A 17,443-nucleotide genomic window follows, 5' to 3' on the forward strand; every position below is an offset into this window, starting at 1 on the left:
GATTCTACAAAATTAGTAATCTTTTAAATGGAGTCATTTAATCTTAAAAGCATTATTGGGAATTGTTAAATTGCGATACGCCACCTGCTGACAGTAATCCGAAGTAGAAAGAATAGGTACGATTTTAAAGATGCATTTTAATTTGTGTATACAAGTGCTTTAACGATTTTTGTGTGGAGTTCAAAGTATTTTTTGAATATTAAAATAAATCTTTATCGGAAACAAAGGGGTTTAGATGGAATTGACATATTATACAGTGAAAAAACACATTTTTTGATAGAAATATTTTTCTAAAAAACAAAAATTATTATACTATTTATCGTGATTTTCAAAAGATTATAAACTTAAATGGACTTATTTTGAAGCAAAAATAAGCCTAAAGTAAATTGTTATAAATTTATACATGACATACTTACTATTTAAAAATCTGATCTAAAAGTTAGTTTAGAATTCGTATTTAAATTCTAATCGTCTTTTCTTCGCCTTCTTTGCATAATCTGAATAAAATTTATCGCTACATATATTAATTAAAATTTATTTAAGCTGACAATGCATTGAAATGCATATTATACACTGTATAATATGGAAATGCTATCTAAAACTATTTGTATTTTATGAAGATTTGTTTTTAGTATCCAATCATTGTTTTGTAGTTTGCAAAACAATTGTAAAAACACTTTTATACAAAACTTAAAACACATCTTTAAAATTGTACCTACTCTTTCTAGTTCCAGTTTTCGGTACCAGTTGGCGAAATGGTAGATCACCATTCCCCAATTGTTCCAGCATTGACGCCATGAGTAATTCGCAACATTAAAAGAATCTAGTTTTTAATTTATCCTCTTTATATAAAACTAAACACATTATTTAGTTCATTTTCGTTAAAACTATCAGTCATCCTGGAATGTGCAAATTATCTTGGAAACAGGGCTTCGCTGATTAAATAAAAGTTATAACAAATTTTAATCCATAGCTTTTGATCCCAGAAAAGGAAGACGATTTTTCTATTGTGTCAATAAAAACCCATTTAAAGTTCTCACTTTTTATCTTCTCAAGATTAAAAAAAAGTTTACAAATTGAGGGCCAACTGATTCAAACTTTTTTCGAGTCTTTATTTACACATAAAAAATTAATTTCCTATCCTGAATCGAAAAACAGCACTTACAGTCCTCCTTCGAAACTAAGATTGTGCCAGTTATATTTAAAATATTTTAAAAGGGTCTTGCTGTCTTAAAAAAAATCACTAATATTTCCATGACTTTCATAACCGCTGGAAACGTTAGCACTGATGGAGTAAGTCAAGCACTCTGTCTCGGAAAGAAAAGCTCTTAGTGAAGAATGTGTACATTTTCAATCTTTAGTTTTTATCAATATTTTATTATTGTTGAATAAAAAAAAATTCAATCAAAGAATTGAATAGCTCCAAACAATATATAGGTGCCAATTATAAAAATATTTTTATGGACTGTGCCTAAATTACGCAAAGCTTTTCAGTGGTGTATGTAGGGGGCAACAATTTTTCTAATATGCAATCTTACAAGGAAGGGAGTGGGACGCGGTAAAAACTACTAAGATTTAATAAACGTGGAACCTTAATGAAATTACACCCAACTCTTGGTTTAGTTCCAGTGTCAGGGGTTCCTGCAAATAGCCTGGGAACCAATAAAACGGGGGAATCGAAACGTAAACGGTCACAGCCGCTTAACCATATCCAGTTGGAATAAATAATGTTGTGCAATATACTCGATTGACTACTCGCGCACAGCGGCCCTTCCAACGTATAATTTTTTTATTTTTTCGTAGCCTAGGAGGTTGCTAGTACTGACTCACTTTATGTAGTTTTTTAAACTAATATTTTGAAAGTGTTAAAAATAACCTTTAATGTTTATTTAAACTATTATTCTTTAGTCTATAAATGATCAAAATTCCTATTTGCTTATCGCAGGGTTCACAGATTTTCTACTTTTTCTCGTTTTTCCACTTAAATACGAGCTGAATTAATAGAACCCAGTAAAAAAATCGAACTATTTTTGGTAAAAAGATATGTAATTTTTATCGGTTGAAAAGTTCAATATTAAATTTGTGGTAAAGTATTCATAATTTTTAGTTAAAAAATTAATTGTTGAGTTGAAGATTCAACAATTTTGTTAAAAAGTCATCAGTTTTGGTTAAAAAGTCGTAATTTTTATTTGAAAATTTATCCCTTTTTTATAGAAATGCCATCATTTTTGTTTAAAAATAAAACCGCCTGCTAAAAATTAAACAGTTAAAGTTAAAAATTAACTTTTTTGTTGAAAATTAACATTTTCATGTTGAAATTTCAACCGTTTTGTAGGAAAATCGTATTTTCGTCTCGAAAGTTCAACAATTTGATAGAAAATTTAACTGATTAGTCGAAAGTTGAACTACTTTATGAAAAATTAATTTTTTAGTTCACGGTTCATCGTTATAGTTAAAAAATATTTTCTTCGGTTAACAAGTGAACCAGAAGTTGGCTGGATGCAATAAAACGTTTTTTATTTAGTGCACCAAACACAAATTTCGAAAAAGATAGAAACTGGTAATTGTATTCAGCTATTTCTTTAAAAGGGTACAGGGGTTAAGAACACTTATCTTTAATTTAAAAATATCACATTATTTAGTTTCAATAAGAAACTTTATTGAATGTTACATAGGTGAAAAGTTTTTAAAATAAATAATGATTATTCATTTAATCTTATTATTTTTATTATTCATATTTATTTAAATGTTATCATTTTATTTTTCGAAGTTTTTGCAGTATTGCAAGACTATTATTATTGATTTATTTTGATATTATTTATTTTGATTTTTTTAAACTTCAAATTCATTTAAGGAGGGTAAACAATATTTTAACGGAATTATCGCTATACAAGTATACATCTGACTGCTCTGAAGTATTTTTATCGATAATTTAAATATCAAAACAATTTTATTTGCTGTTAAAGTTTGAAAAAGTGCTTCGTTTTTCTTTTTAGATTTTTAGCTAATCTACGACGCGTAAACAGAAGGAATTTTTTGTAATGAAACTTTAGGAGAGTATTTTGACTGCCAAAAGAAAGTTTTCATTGCTTTTGGAACTTGGTGCAAACAACTTTTTGTTCTTTCCATACGCCCTATTGAACATATAAGATATATTTTTTATTAATTCTTCCGATCTTCTGACTTTGTTGAACATTTTTTTCTGAGGTATTGAGTATTATTAATTTTATTTATTAGCTACAATTATAATTTTAACAACAAATCAATTTTTAAACCCTAAAAAATAATAAAATAGATGATATTAGCAAAACAAATAATAGAAATATAAAATTCAAACTGATGCGTGCAAAGTGCATCTCAAAATTAAATTTTATTCATATTAAACATGCTTTCATGACTTATTCTTTCTTTGAATTATTGATCATAGTTACTCTTATTTTTTATTATTTTTTTTTATTTGTCAGCAGCATTCAGTTTCTAATTATTTTTGCTTTTTTATTATGCAATTCAATGCAAAAGTCAGACCAACTGATCGGGGTGCCACCTGTTGGATTAGTTTCAAAGACATTTTCTCTCCGGATCGTAAGAGAATGATTCGAATAAGCGACTGCACCTCTATTTTTATTTTATTATCAGTATTAAATGAAGCTCTATCAGAATATTCGAGTAAGTCAAATTTCGACTTAAATTTGCGATCTCTTTTTCTAAAAAAAGAGTTGTTTTTTTAATCGTAATAATCTAAGAAAATCAAGCCGATTTAAGGTACAGTTACATTTTTGTCTCTGTCGAAAATTCCAATGTGTGTGTTTTCATGGAAAAATCGAAAAAACCACTGCACACTTCTAGTAAAAAACTATCAAAAATTGAATAATAAACATTTTTAATTAAATGTACCGAATTTCAAATGGTTGTCACGGAGTCAAACTTGCAATGCGAAATTTAAAGTCTTTCAATTTCGGAAATTCTAAAATACCTTGGAACCAATTTTCCTCAGATGATGAATAAAAAATGATGCAAGAATTGCAAATAGAAGTTCTCGAAAAGATAAAGTACCTCCAAATTGAATAAAAGTATCTGCATATCCCGCCAGTTTTTCTATGTCACAACAAAAAAATTAGAGATGTGTAATCGTTTATTTGAATTTTCAATATAAATGTAGACACGAATACAACAATAGATCTTTCGGAATAGAAAAAAAATCTAACTGTAGCTCAAACCGGCTTGATTTTCTTAGGACCCTTAGGACTACGCATAATGAAAAAAAAAATGATAAAAATATTATGTTACATTTTTTTAAGATGAGTTCTCACCCATATTCCTCTCTTTGTTAATTTTTTTGAGGCACTTGTACAGGTCGCAATATTTCTCGCTTCTTAGTTGATGTGCAACCGTGATCAAACTGTTTAAATCCTCCAACATGTTTTTCGAATTCCGCCTCAAATTGGGATCTACTTTTGATAAACTGGATTCAAATTTTTTGAAAATTTCAACCTTTTCGTCTGTTTCTTTTAAGGGGATTTCCAGTGGGTGAATGTGTATGGAATCGACTTTGATGTTCTGAAAATATAAAGGCTTTTTTTAAATTTGGGGATTGAATTCAAATGCAAACACATTTTTCTCAACAAGAGAAACTTCTTACACATTTTTATTACTTTTTAGAATCTTTAAAAAATAGCATAGAATAGAAATTTGTATTTTTTAAAAATATTAATCAAAATTAGTTCTGTTTAAAGATTAGGTTTTAAAGTGAAAATTATTACTGTTGTATTGATTTCATTTGTGAGTCGCAAGCATTGCCCTAATTTTTTTGCACAATGAGCAGGATATCGTTCCCTTATATCACAAATTTCGAAAACGGCGTCCTCGCATTCTTCTTCAATGTTTCCTAAAAATAAACAAGGTTTTTTAAATTATATTAAACAGAGGGGCCGTTAAAATAATACATAACGTTTGTAGGAGGAGGAGGGGGGGGGTCTGAAGATTTCTTTTTCTTAATAAATATCAATTAATGAAATTAAATTTCAATCTGGAAAAGCATTTTGAAATTATTAACCAATTTATTATTTCAAAGTGAGGTCGTATTTTTGAGTAAATTTAGATTTAACAAATAAAATAATGGTTTTATTTGTTAATATTTATATCTGAAAAGCATTAGAAAGTTTGCACGTTGCTGTAAACATAAAAATATTTTGAATTTTAAGTAGCTTTTAATACTTCAAATGTGTTCTGAATATTTGTAGAATTGCAATTTGTAAATAAAAAAACTTTCTAACTTTGAAATAATTTCATGCAGTTCAAATTTGTAGTAATCCGATGCTCACATAGAATTAAAATAATTGCAGTAAAGAAATTTTAATATTAAAGATTTGAAGGAAAAAAACTGAATCTCTTGAAGATTTTTATAGACATAACCTAAAAATAACAAAGACTTCTGATTTTTCATCCTTTTCACTAAAAATATACAAAATAATTTATGAAAACTTTTATTATGAGGTTATTAAAAGCTTCATAAATCATTCTTGGTGTAAAAATTGATTTAAAAAACATAGAATAAAGTCAAATAAAAAAGATAAAAAATGAAAGAAACAGAAAGTTTGGTTAAACAAAACCTCAAAAAAACTTGACACGAAACGCGAGTTTTTTAAAATAAGATATTAATAAAACTTACCCATTTTATTAAAATAAATATAGGTTTCCTTTTTTTAAATAATTAACTGCCAAAAACAAACAATGAGCTGGGAAATGTTTAATTTTCATTTGTTGTTTACTCTTCTGGATTTTAAAGGGTTTGAACAGTGCTCGTAACGAGTGCCCCAAACTCTTTAACGCATGCGTCGCGCTCGGTCTCTGATTCGTTGCTGTCCGCGCGCAATTTAAAATGCTAAAAAATAACATTTTTATTGTTTATTATGAATAATGTCATTTTAACTTATATAAATGTTTATTAGACCGATAATAATGAATCTTGATAAAAATAAAAATCTATTAAGTGCCGATATTTCTTTCTGTCGGTGATTATAGTTGTTTTTGCTAAATATATCAATTTTTGTATTAATTAATATAATGCTATTAAAACAAGATTGTCACTACATCTTAATATTTTAATAAATTTTAAATACCAAAATTTTCGAATAATGAAAAATATGCAAGAAAAATACAAGTGAGTACCAAAGGATATTTTTTATTTACACAGTATGCACTTAATAAATTTTTATTTTTATTAGGATTCATTAATATCGGTCTAACAAACATTTGCATAAGTTAAAATGACATTATTCATAATAAACAATAAAAATGTTATTTTTAGAATTTCAAATTGCGCGCAAACCACAACGAATCAAAGACCGAGCGCAACGCATGCGTAGAAGAGTTCGGAGCACTCGTTACGAGCTTTGGGTTTTTAAACCCAAAGCGTCCAAAGCATGAACATAGGAAACACGGGACTAGGCATGCCATTCCGAGGTTGATGCAATGAGGAGGTGGGGGGGGGGTCAGCCATCTTTTGATGTGCCGCGACTCATGGAATTCTCCTTCCTCCCGTGGATTCAACCCCGCTCAGCAAGTTAGGATGGCATGCCTAATCTTGTGTTTCCTATGTCCATGGCCCAAAGCCAAAGCCTGTTTGAACTTTGAAGTCAAAAAAGCTTTAAATTCCAAAACGGAAATTCGGAAAACCCGGAAATGAGTCGGAAATTTAAAACGTAATTTCCAAACTTAATAATCTCTCTTTAAAGGTACTGAAACGGAATAAAATGAATCAAAATTTTGTAAGTAGAGCAAAAAATCTAAATTTAAACAAAATTCAAGAAGCAATATTAATTTTTTAAAATACAATCTTTCTATTTTGAATTAAGTTAAATGACAATAATTTGACTACCATGGTGATGGAGTCATTTCCGGTTTTAGTTGCTGTTTCTGCTAATAGTCTATAGTTGTCAGCACTGGTGATCCTTTCTTTCTGCATATGGCGTGTGTCTAGGTACGTAAGGCAAAATTTTCTAATTATTTATGATATTTGACCCTTTTATTTATTACTTTTATGCAATTATTCCATTGTTTTTGTCTTTTCGAATTAATTTCCTGTCCATTAAATTTTTATTCGGCGAGATTTGTTAACAATAGAGATCGTGATTCGGTTTTGTTTTGCGGACCAGAAGACACTAAACGTCACGTGTTGAAAGTCAATAATTATTTGGTTATTTCTATTTTTCCGGTATTGGAGAGCATTTTTTGAGATATTGTTACTATTCTTTTCTATTGCGGTGTGTTTTTCATTTGAGAAAAAGATATTTTTTGGATCATGTAAATAATCAAGATTTTGAGGTTTTGAGGTTAGGAACTCATCTTTCAGAGCAGATTCCAATGTGCGTTTTGTTCGAAATTTTTTTTACAATTATATGTGTTGAATACTTTTTGTGTGTGGTAAATAAATGATCAAACTTAATTTAATTTATTAAATGTGCAATATCTTTATTGCAGGCAGATATTTGGGTCTCAATAAATTTTCTTTTTTAATATATTGATAATAAGTATTTTACATTCGAATTATGCTGAGTTTTATTAATTGCTTTAAAATTTTATTTAGATTTTAGAGTTTTTATTGTGTAAAGAACAATTTTTTCTAATGTCAGATTTTATAACATGTGATTTTTATAAGGCAAAATTAACCCCCAAGTTTTGTTACAAAATGAAAAATGTTGCTTTTCCACAACATAATAATTTCAACAAATTATGATGCAAAAGTAAATTTTTTTGCCGAATTTGTCAATTTATTATGTTTTTAAACACTTGTAAATTTAAATGATGCGAACGATGTTAAGTTTTCATTAATTTTTTGACTTCTATTAATTTGTATGTGTTGTGTATCATACATTATTTAAAATTTTTCTATTTTGAGATTGTATGTAATGCGCGTAGTGTAAAAAAAAAACAATATTTTTTTTTATAAAAGTCTTTGGAAAAAATGTTAATTGAGAGCAAATGTATTAAAATAATATTTTCTTCCTTTTACGAGAGCTTGATGTATTTTAGATTGAACAAATAAATAAATATTTATATACAACATTTTTGTGATAATTAATTTTAGCTCAAAATTATTGAAAAGATTATTTCAGAAATTTGTGTTTATAAGAGCGCGGTAGACTGAAATTTATTTATTTGTTTGTAATATGTGTAATTTCTAGAAAAAGTAAACAGTTTTATACAACATATATTTTCTGATGCGCGTAAATTTTCATATAACTATTTAATAAATAGAGAAAATTAAAATTGTGTTTGAGAAATATTTTGTTTAATCGCAGTTTTTCATGAAAGTAGACAATTTTTCTGAATGTTGATAAAGTAGGAAAATAATTTTCTGTCGCAAAAGAACGTTTTAGTGGGAAGTAAAAATTAAATGGATTTTATTGTACGAATGTAAAAAATACACTTTTGACACAAATAATTTTTCTGATTCACGCGAAGTTGAAACATAGGAATTTCCAAACTAATCAATACTCCAATTTGTTGTTTAAATTATAAATTTTTTATCACATTGAATATACATGAGTCCTAGTTTTTTTCTTCTTTTTTTCGAAAATAGATCGTTTTTCTAAAAATTTAAAATGATTACATTTTAATGTTCCTACTCACAAAACTTCTCTTCAACTTTTTTTAACCTAATGAAGTTGGATACTTTTTACTCTTGAATTTTGTTTGCTAATTTTAATTTTTTTATTTCTTACTGTTCTAATTAAGCTTTGGCAATTAAGCTATAAAAAAAAGTTACTCTTTTGTTCACATCTGTAAGGAGTCCTTTGTTTTTATTTGATATTTTCAAGAACTTTCATTTTTCTTTAATCCAATAAAACTATTTTTATGTAGGATAAATATTTTTTTTATTGTGAACAAATCACTTCTTAGAAGTGGCGAATTTATTTACACATGAAAAAAAGTCCAAATATTTTAATTTGTAATGGAATGAAACTTATAATAAACTTAATACCCATAATTGCAAAAGACAAAATATTTTTTTCTTTTAAACATCGTTCTGTGGACATCGTGAAAATACATTGTACACGAATAAAGATTTATCTTCCATTTTCGTGGTATTGTGGTTTTAATTGCTTTTCTCATTTTTCTTTTCAATTTTTCAGAAAAATTCAAAAATTTTGTGGTTATTCTCAGAATATTAAAAGAGTATTTTTTCAGAAAACTCCCGAGGAAAATGTACTTTTAACAAGTTACTTGATAGAAACAAACTAAATGGATAATGATAGAATTTATGAACTTCATTAATTTATCTCTTCAAATGTGTTTTATAATTTCTCAAACTTTGAGAATTTTTTGTCAATAAATAAAATATAACAATGAGTTATGTATATGTTTGTAGGTAAGAGAAGTTCAAGAATAAAAGTTTCAGAATCTTTGAGTAATTTCTGTAAAACTTGTACGAAAATAAAATTCCGATGTAAAATTACTCGAGAAATAATATTATTTAAAATTAAACAATATAAATATTTGTTTGGTATTAGCAAGCAATTGACATTGGTAAACAAAATTATCTGAAAGTGATGCGTTTTTTACTTCTTTGCGAATTCTAAATGGAATTCGAAAAATGTGATATGAAACAATATTTGTGAAGTTTGGATGTTGGTATACCTAAATGACCAAGAAAACAGACAGGTAAGTTTTTATCGTGTACAATGTTAAATTTTCACATAATTACTAATGGGGATATTTTATAGTATGCAAGATTAAAAAATTTGTTAAGTGAAAAAATGTGAAGTTTTATATAAAAAAATGAAGTCTGAAAAATGCAATAATCATTTTATTTTATACAACATTTTGCAAATTTGCAATGGATGTGCATTACAAAATGTCCTTTCAAAAGTTAAATGTAATACATTATAATCACCTTGGCGGAGAATTAAAAATAGATTGGCTAATAAAAAACTCGTTGATTTCAGATTCATAAAATAAGGATACTTCGCTGATCAAAATGCCACAGAACGAGTATATCGAACGTCACCGTAAACTCTTCGGTCGCCGGCTCGATTATGAAGAGCGTAAGCGCAAAAGGGAAGCTCGTGCGCCGCACAAGCTTTCTGAAAAAGCCCGAAGTTTGCGTGGTATTAAGGCAAAGATCTTCAACAAACAACGGCGTACCGAAAAGATCCAAATGAAGCGCAAAATCAAAGCGCACGAAGAGAAGAAGGGCAAGAAGGAAGATGAATTGCCAAATCATGGACCAATTCCATATTATCTCCTCGACAGAAACATATCAACTAGCACGAAAGCGCTTTCCAACATGATAAAACAAAAACGTAAGGAGAAGGCCGGCAAATGGGACGTTCCAATTTCAAAAACCAGGACCCAGTCAGACGGAGAAGTCTTCCGAGTTTTGAGGAGTGGAAAGACAAAACGAAAATCCTGGAAGAGGATGGTGACCAAGGTGACTTACGTCGGGGAGACTTTTACTAGGAAGCCGCCAAAATTCGAAAGGTTCATCAGGCCAATGGCCCTCAGGTTCAAGAAGGCCCATGTCACACATCCAGAGTTAAAAGCCACCTTCCAACTGCCGATTATTGGTGTCAAAAGGAATCCAAATTCATCGCTTTTCACGACCCTCGGGGTCATTACCAAGGGAACCGTCATCGAGGTCAACATTTCAGAGTTGGGATTGGTCACTCAAACGGGAAAGATCGTCTGGGGAAAATATGCTCAAGTCACGAACAATCCGGAAAACGATGGGTGTATCAATGCCGTACTGCTTACTTAATCCAAATTGTATTTTTCGATGTTTTGAAGTCAATAAAAAATTGTATGAAAGTTTTGGTTTTATTAATGAGAACGTAATCTCGTTAGGGGGTCGTTCATCAATTAGGAAGAATTACGTGACAAGTAACGAAATAAATATGCGATCAAGTCTTTTTTTATATTTGCTAAAACCTTAATGAGAAATTCTTTGGAAGGATTTTTTTTTAAATGTGAGGTCCGAAAGTATAACTGAAAGCAAAATTAATTTCAGTGCATTTTGTAAGAGGCAGCAATGCATTTCTCTGCTAAAATTAATTAAGGTTAAAGTTAATTGACCAAAAACAGTTACTGTGCTTACTAAACAATCATAATTGTTATCCAATCATTTTTCTTCATTGGAACATTCTTACCAATTCTTTACGCTGAATTTGATTAAAAATCATTTGTTTCGGAATTAAATACGAGAAAAATCGATAAGAAATCATGAAAAAAGTTGAAAAACTTTGTTTAGTTTGAAGTTATGTCAAGAGGTTGACAAACTGAACCTAAAATATGGATTATTTTAGAGACTTCCGGGCCCTTTTGTTATTGGTATTTGGAATTTCGCCTTAAATAATGTTAGGAAGGCAAGGAAGAATGTTAAGATAATTTTTGCAAATTATAGCGCGAAACAAAAAATTATTGTGAAATTTACTCTATGAATAAAATTTTCGTTTCAGACTTGAGTTCCAGCTAACATCGCCATGCAGATCTTTGTGAAAACTCTAACCGGAAAGACCATCACACTCGAGGTCGAGTCTTCGGACACGATCGAGAACGTGAAGGCTAAAATCCAAGATAAAGAAGGTAAGAATTATTTTCTCCAGAAACCTTTAACCTTCTTTTGGCTGTTTTTATTTGATTTGTTGTTAATTGTTTTTACCCACTGAGACCGAAGTAGTTTATCCCTTAAATGCGGGATATAATCAATTTAAAAAATCGATTTCTAACTTTTAACTAACAATCTAAAATTAAATACATATTAATATTCCTAGAGCGTAGTAATAATAGAGGAAAAATTGAAGCATTTAAGGGAATTTATATAAATTGTTTCCATCTCAGGAATCCCACCCGATCAGCAACGATTGATCTTTGCCGGTAAACAGCTCGAAGATGGAAGGACACTGTCCGACTACAACATTCAGAAAGAGTCCACCCTGCATTTGGTGCTTCGTCTCAGGGGGGGAGCCAAGAAACGCAAGAAGAAGAATTACTCGACCCCAAAGAAAATCAAACACAAGAAGAAGAAGGTCAAGCTTGCAGTTCTTAAATTCTACAAGGTATGTTGTCCACAATTTGTTAATAATTCTTCGGAAAATGTTTTCCCAATTATTTTCTCGCTACTTATTTTTAGGGTAGTTTATTTTATTTATTTAAAATAGTTCTGAAAGGAGCTTGCTTTGACTTGAAAAATTTAATTCGTCGTTAAGGGCATGGGGTACTTCGTCGCGTGGGCAATCGGGTTCGGTCACACCGGCTTTTTTCCACAAAAATGAACATTTTTAAAAACTGAATTCGTAGGTGCTATAAAATATCATAACCGACTTCCTCGGTCGCTTTTTTGAGGCAAAATTTATTATTATTATTAAAAAAAATATATTATTGGGGTAAGTAAAAATGTTATGTATGTGCATTATCTTGAGTTTAGGGTCGTTTTTCAGCTCTGTCATTCCGATAATTTGGAAATTGTTTAGGGTTACCAGATGCGTTGATTTGTCAGCAAATGTGCTGAGTTGTGACCCTTGGCACTGGTGTACTGATTTTTCATGAAATGTGCTAGTTTTTACTCAAAACGGCGAATTTTTTAATTTTTTTTTACTTGCTTTCATCTTTTACATACGTTTTGAAAAAAAATCTCCCGGTAACAGAATGTCAAGTAAGAATAATTTTTTTCTTGGTCTAACTATATTTGATACAAATAGAATAGGATTAATTTTTTTTAATGGCGCTTGGCAAGTTGAAGTTTGGTTACCTACTTGCGTGACCCCTTTGTTTACCCTAAAATTATTTATGAAATAAACTTTTTTGATTGTCTACAACAAGGTTAGTTCCGGAACATTAGTTAATGTTATTATTTGTAAGTCCAAAGTTTTCGGTCAAAAATATCGTGTGGTTTAGAAGTAGCGCCGTTTGCTTGTTCACTATTATTCCCCAGATTTTAAAGGCAAAATATTTATTATTCTAGGAAAAAAGCCAGGGGAATCTTAACACTGATAAAGTCGATACTAATTTCTAAACGCCACACAAATTAATCAAATTTAGCAAAATTAAAATTTTTCGAATGAACTCACAAAAAAGTGTGCGGGAACGTCCGTTAGCATGTTCGCTATCATTCCCAAATTTTTAAGACAAAATATTTATTATTCTAGGGAAAAAACCGGATATAAACCCCAAAAAAATTTTAAGTAACTATTCGGTTCTCACCTTTGCGAAAATTAATTTCCTTCGATTTTTCCTAAGAGGTTAACAACCGTCGAAATTTGGTGTACACTAACAATACAATTCCGTAAAAATCCTTTAATCCTTCAAACAAATTTGAATCACGTGAAATCCTTTTGAGTGTGTTGAAATCTTTTGAACTCACTTAAAATGTTTAGATTACAGTCAAATCTTTGAAATCCCATGAAATTCTTCGATTTTTGTCTAATTCCTTTAAATATTTTGAAATAATGTGGAATCGATTGAAATATTTTTAAATAATTTGAAACATTTACATTCTTTTCAAATCACGTGAAATTTGCAGGGTTGCTACAAAACCTCCAAGACCTGATAAAGGTTTGCGGAATTGTAGAAAAGTTCTGGAAACCTTAGAAAAGTCATGGAATTTTTCAAGTGTGACAGGAGTTTTATTAATCGGACATGTTTGAAAGTCCTAATAATTATTTTAGGACTGTACGGCGAATTTTTTATTTCTACATTCATACGAATTTATTTTGTTACTGATCAAAAAATATGATTACAATAATATTTCAGACTTTGTAGAAATGTTACATTAATGTTAATGAGAATTATTTAGAATTCAAAAATATTATTGAAAAGGCCTGGAAATTCGCATTAATTATAAATAATTGTACACAACATTGTTGGTAAATTAGGTTGCAATCATTAGAATATTTTGAAATTGAATTTAATTGACTGGATTTTTTAAAAAGTAGATCTGGAACTTTTTCAAAAGTAGACCTGAAAAAGTCATGCAATTTTGAAACCAGTCTTCTTTAGTAATCCTGATCTTTGACATTCTTTGAGAAGCTTCAGCATTTTTTGAGAAGCTTCAACATTTCTTGAAATCGTCTGGAATAATTTCTAAAAACCTGGTTCTCATTCAAATCTTCACAATCTTTTGATATCTCATGAAAATCCTTAAATTATAATTTTTTCTAATTTCTGTGAATCTTTAGAAATCACTTGAGCTCTTTTTATTCTTTTGAAATCCTTCAAATCTACAACACAGTCAAATAAATATGTAAGCAAATAATTAAGGTAAACGTCCCTGTAATCGTGACCATAAGAGATTCCATTGACTTCAAATATTTACAGGGCTGTCACACAGTCACTTTAGTCACTTTTAGTAACTTTTTTAAGAAGCAGTCGCTATAAGTCACTTTTTTAAAGAAACAGTCACTATAAGTTTTTTTTTTTATTATTTTCAGTGTTTTTTATTTTTCTTGCATTTCTTGCCAGTTTTGAAATAATTCAAAATTTTGATTATTTTTAATTCTTTAAATCTGTTTCCTGGCTTAGCTCGGAGTGGACGAGGACGGTAACTTAAAAACCCTGAAAATGCTGTCAGTTTTCGCGTATCTCTCATTATTATCCCAGTCTTCGTGAAAAAGGTTAAGTTTTCTTAAAAGCAGTTTTGGGAGATTTGGAGGTGTATTTCAAGTGAACTTTTGTATTTTAATTATAATTTATTTAAGTGAAAGATGTATTATTAGTTTTCTATTGATTGAGATCTCAGAGATGAAATACGTCTGATGGACATTATAATAATTAATCATAATAAAAATGAATTTTCTTCTCAAATGTTTAGTTTTTATGTCAGTTAAAAATATTATCGAATAAAATGAATATTTTATTTACAAGAAATATAGTGGTTTTAAAAATAAATCGAAATGTATATTTACACTGTATCAGACTTGCATTGCCTTCTTTTTAAAAATAAAGTTTGAAAAATAATACAGTCCAACTCCGATAACTTACCATCCGATAAGTGTATACTCCTTAAAGGCTTAAAACTGCATCACACGTACGGCACAAGACTTACGATTACTGGGACCGACCCGATTACTTGTCTCGACACTGTTAGATTGTGAAGACAGTAATGGTCAACTTAACAATCAATTAATTGGTTTTTCGTCTTTCAAAATGGGGTTTTCTGACCATTACTGATTTTGTAGTTATATTAGAATAGTGAAGAGGTGAAAATGTAATAAGACTCGTTTTTTTTTCAGGTGGACGAGAATGGAAAAATCCATCGATTGAGGCGGGAATGTCCGTCCGAACAGTGTGGCGCTGGAGTGTTCATGGCTGCCATGGAAGATCGTCACTACTGTGGAAAGTGTGGGTACACTCTTGTATTCAATAAGCCGGAGGACAAGTAAATTTATATCACAGTTTTTTTTTTGTATTTCACTACTTTTTCTGAATAAATAGTAGGAAGTATATCCTTTTCTTTTCTTTCAGCCCTTTTTTTATCACCCGTAATATTTTGAAATTACACAGAACTTCATACTTGATTTGGAATTGTTTCTTTTTCAAACAAAATTTAGCATTATGACTCAATTAATTAGTTTAAGGAGATAAAAAATGGCTTCATTTAAAGAAAACTTAATGCAAACATTAACAGACAAGGAATTGGAAAAATAATAATGGCTTTGTATCTTCGTAATACTAATATTTTGTATTAAAAAAATTTGAAATACAATAAACAAAATATATTCTCCCAACCTTTAAAAACTCAACAAAAATTTAACTGCAAAAAAAGTCTTACAATGTAAAATATTATGCACAATTTAAATTCTCTAAAAAAAATTCTAGTTTGGTATAATTAGTTCGTTGTAAAATTACTATTAAACTCCATCAAGCTGCGACTAATTTCGGTAAAATTACGGGTCCAGTCTGTGATGACACGACTGTCATTGCGCCCCAATTCTGAAAGAGTCAGCGAAGATAGAGAGGCATTTTCGGATTTAAGACTGGCAGTTTGTTTGACAATAAAGTGCCTGTGGTCCTTCGGGTCCCAAATGAAGGCGTAATACAGAGATAATATAATGGCAGCAAAGCTGACCGAAATCAGGTAAGCGATGACGGTCAGTACCCGAATTAATTTTTGTTTGTGTTTAGGCTCATAGAGTTTGTCCTTGCTCTCATCTCCTGCTAATTTGACCTCGTTTGGAGATTTAGAATCTCTCCGGTTTCCGAGTGCTCTGACTTTTGATATCATGGTTTGTGCGCTCATTTTTCGAGCAAATTGCATCCTTGGTTTAAGTCCGATTTTTTATGCTAGGGAAGACTGAGTTTTTTTCAGCGTGTGCTTTTCCTCTGGAGACATCTGTAATTAGAAACAGAATTGAAAGGAAAGTGCTTCTTGTGATATTTATATCCCTAATGTAAAAGTGAGTATTATTTAACGTCCAATGTCCGTTTGAAAATAAAAAAAAATTTGAATACCAATCGCACGGGACAAAACTTAATTTCTTTTATAACTTCAAAGAAGAATTATTTTTTATCGTACGAGTATTTTGATATTATTTTTTACTTTGAAAAAGCTATTTATTAAATAATAAAATTGTTACAATTTATTTATCAATTTTATTTTATTTAATAGCAAAGTTTTCCTTTTATGAATACTGGGTGCACAGTCTTTCCCTTTTTTCTTGAAATCCCCTTTTTTGCTATTCTCAAAAAACTTCCCTTTTCTCTATAAATATACGATATTTGAATTATGTACAAAATTCTTTAAAAGTACTAAGTGTACCCATTATTCAATAGTAATTAAAGAAATTACAGCCTTTGAATAAATAAGGTACACGTTTCAAATCGTGAACCATTCAAAATATTCTTTAAAAAATTTGAAACTGAAACGTTTTAAAGCATGTTTTAAATGTGGAAACTGGACACGGACGTTGTTATCCAATGTAAACTTGGGACAGTTACAACATATATAGTACCGTTTAAGGAAGTATAAGAAGGTAAATTATTTTTATTTAAAATGTTCAAAGTTAAATACTTAATTAAAAAATGTAATATTCCAAATCCATCAACTGCAACGCTAAATGTTCTAACTTGAGCAATTTTTAATGTGAGTTTAATAGCACTCAAAAGTAGGGCGGAGTGAAAATGCTAAAATCGAATCGTTTGAGTTTTTCAGGATACGTTTTCCATTGGTCTTAACGTGGAGAATGATACTTCAAAAGGACCCCCCTAAATGTATCACATACTTTGTGAATGACCCCTACGACAAAAGTGAAACAAATTTTAATCAGTAAAATTTAACGATTTCAAATTCAAAATATTTCTTACTGCTTAAAAAATTATGACGAATTTGTTACATTTACAGCTTTTATTAGTGAGCAATAATAGAAAATTACAAAATTTAAAAATACATTTTTTGCTCAATAACACTTTTAATAAAAGTTGAATATGTCGAGTCTGAAATTTATTCAGC

General features: G+C 29.5%; 4 protein-coding genes across 7 annotated transcripts in view; 2 read left to right on the forward strand and 2 right to left on the reverse strand.

The window, feature by feature from the left end:
* LOC117172645 overlaps window positions 1-5,809 on the reverse strand; it is a 6,795-nt gene extending 986 nt beyond the window's left edge. The window contains exons 1-3 of one of the 2 annotated variants that reach the window (XM_033360756.1): window positions 5,669-5,809; window positions 4,761-4,885; window positions 4,311-4,557 (exon numbers count right to left, since the gene is read on the reverse strand). In XM_033360756.1, the coding sequence (XP_033216647.1) occupies window positions 4,311-4,557; window positions 4,761-4,885; window positions 5,669-5,672 (376 nt within the window). In that variant the 5' untranslated portion in view covers window positions 5,673-5,809. Of the gene's footprint in view, window positions 1-4,287; window positions 4,558-4,760; window positions 4,886-5,668 lie in introns of both variants that reach the window. The other variant, XM_033360757.1, reaches the window with a different exon arrangement.
* Window positions 5,810-6,890: 1,081 nt separating this feature from the next.
* Window positions 6,891-15,432, forward strand: LOC117172434 (ubiquitin-40S ribosomal protein S27a). 2 transcript variants are annotated; one of them, XM_033360360.1, is made up of 4 exons: window positions 6,891-6,979; window positions 11,457-11,583; window positions 11,839-12,056; window positions 15,228-15,432. In XM_033360360.1, the coding sequence occupies exons 2-4, from the start codon at window positions 11,481-11,483 to the stop codon at window positions 15,375-15,377; spliced, it is 471 nt and encodes a 156-aa protein (XP_033216251.1). In that variant the 5' UTR covers window positions 6,891-6,979; window positions 11,457-11,480; the 3' UTR covers window positions 15,378-15,432. The 2 variants fall into 2 exon arrangements, with proteins under 2 accessions (XP_033216251.1, XP_033216253.1); XM_033360362.1 differs by lacking the exon at window positions 6,891-6,979 and adding an exon at window positions 11,275-11,363.
* Window positions 6,934-10,809, forward strand: LOC117172433 (ribosome biogenesis protein NSA2 homolog). Of its 2 annotated transcripts, none has more exons than XM_033360358.1 (2): window positions 6,934-6,979; window positions 9,948-10,809. In XM_033360358.1, exon 2 carries the CDS (start codon window positions 9,980-9,982, stop codon window positions 10,757-10,759), a length of 780 nt encoding a protein of 259 aa, XP_033216249.1. In that variant the 5' UTR covers window positions 6,934-6,979; window positions 9,948-9,979; the 3' UTR covers window positions 10,760-10,809. The 2 variants fall into 2 exon arrangements, with proteins under 2 accessions (XP_033216249.1, XP_033216250.1); XM_033360359.1 differs by lacking the exon at window positions 6,934-6,979 and adding an exon at window positions 7,346-7,364.
* Window positions 15,433-15,736: 304 nt separating the features above from the next.
* The window catches only part of LOC117172317 (transmembrane protein 165), an 85,029-nt gene continuing 83,322 nt past the window's right edge, over window positions 15,737-17,443 (reverse strand). The window contains exon 5 of the mRNA XM_033360098.1: window positions 15,737-16,327. Within this exon, the coding sequence (XP_033215989.1) occupies window positions 16,274-16,327 (54 nt within the window). The 3' untranslated portion in view covers window positions 15,737-16,273. The remainder of the gene's footprint in view (window positions 16,328-17,443) is intronic.

Source organism: Belonocnema kinseyi, chromosome 5 (assembly GCF_010883055.1).
Source record: "Belonocnema kinseyi isolate 2016_QV_RU_SX_M_011 chromosome 5, B_treatae_v1, whole genome shotgun sequence".
In the NCBI taxonomy this organism is placed as follows: Eukaryota; Metazoa; Arthropoda; class Insecta; order Hymenoptera; family Cynipidae; genus Belonocnema; species Belonocnema kinseyi.

What these genes read in the sequence shown, in the direction of transcription:
- LOC117172433 (XM_033360358.1), top strand. Translation starts at nt 9,980, where the DNA reads ATGCCACAGAACGAGTATATCGAACGTCACCGTAAACTCTTCGGTCGC.
- LOC117172434 (XM_033360360.1), top strand. Translation starts at nt 11,481, where the DNA reads ATGCAGATCTTTGTGAAAACTCTAACCGGAAAGACCATCACACTCGAG. An exon ending in TAAAATCCAAGATAAAGAAG is followed by an intron (nt 11,584 to 11,838) that starts GTAAGAATTATT and finishes TTTCCATCTCAG; the next exon opens with GAATCCCACCCGATCAGCAA. An exon ending in CAGTTCTTAAATTCTACAAG is followed by an intron (nt 12,057 to 15,227) that starts GTATGTTGTCCA and finishes TTTTTTTTTCAG; the next exon opens with GTGGACGAGAATGGAAAAAT.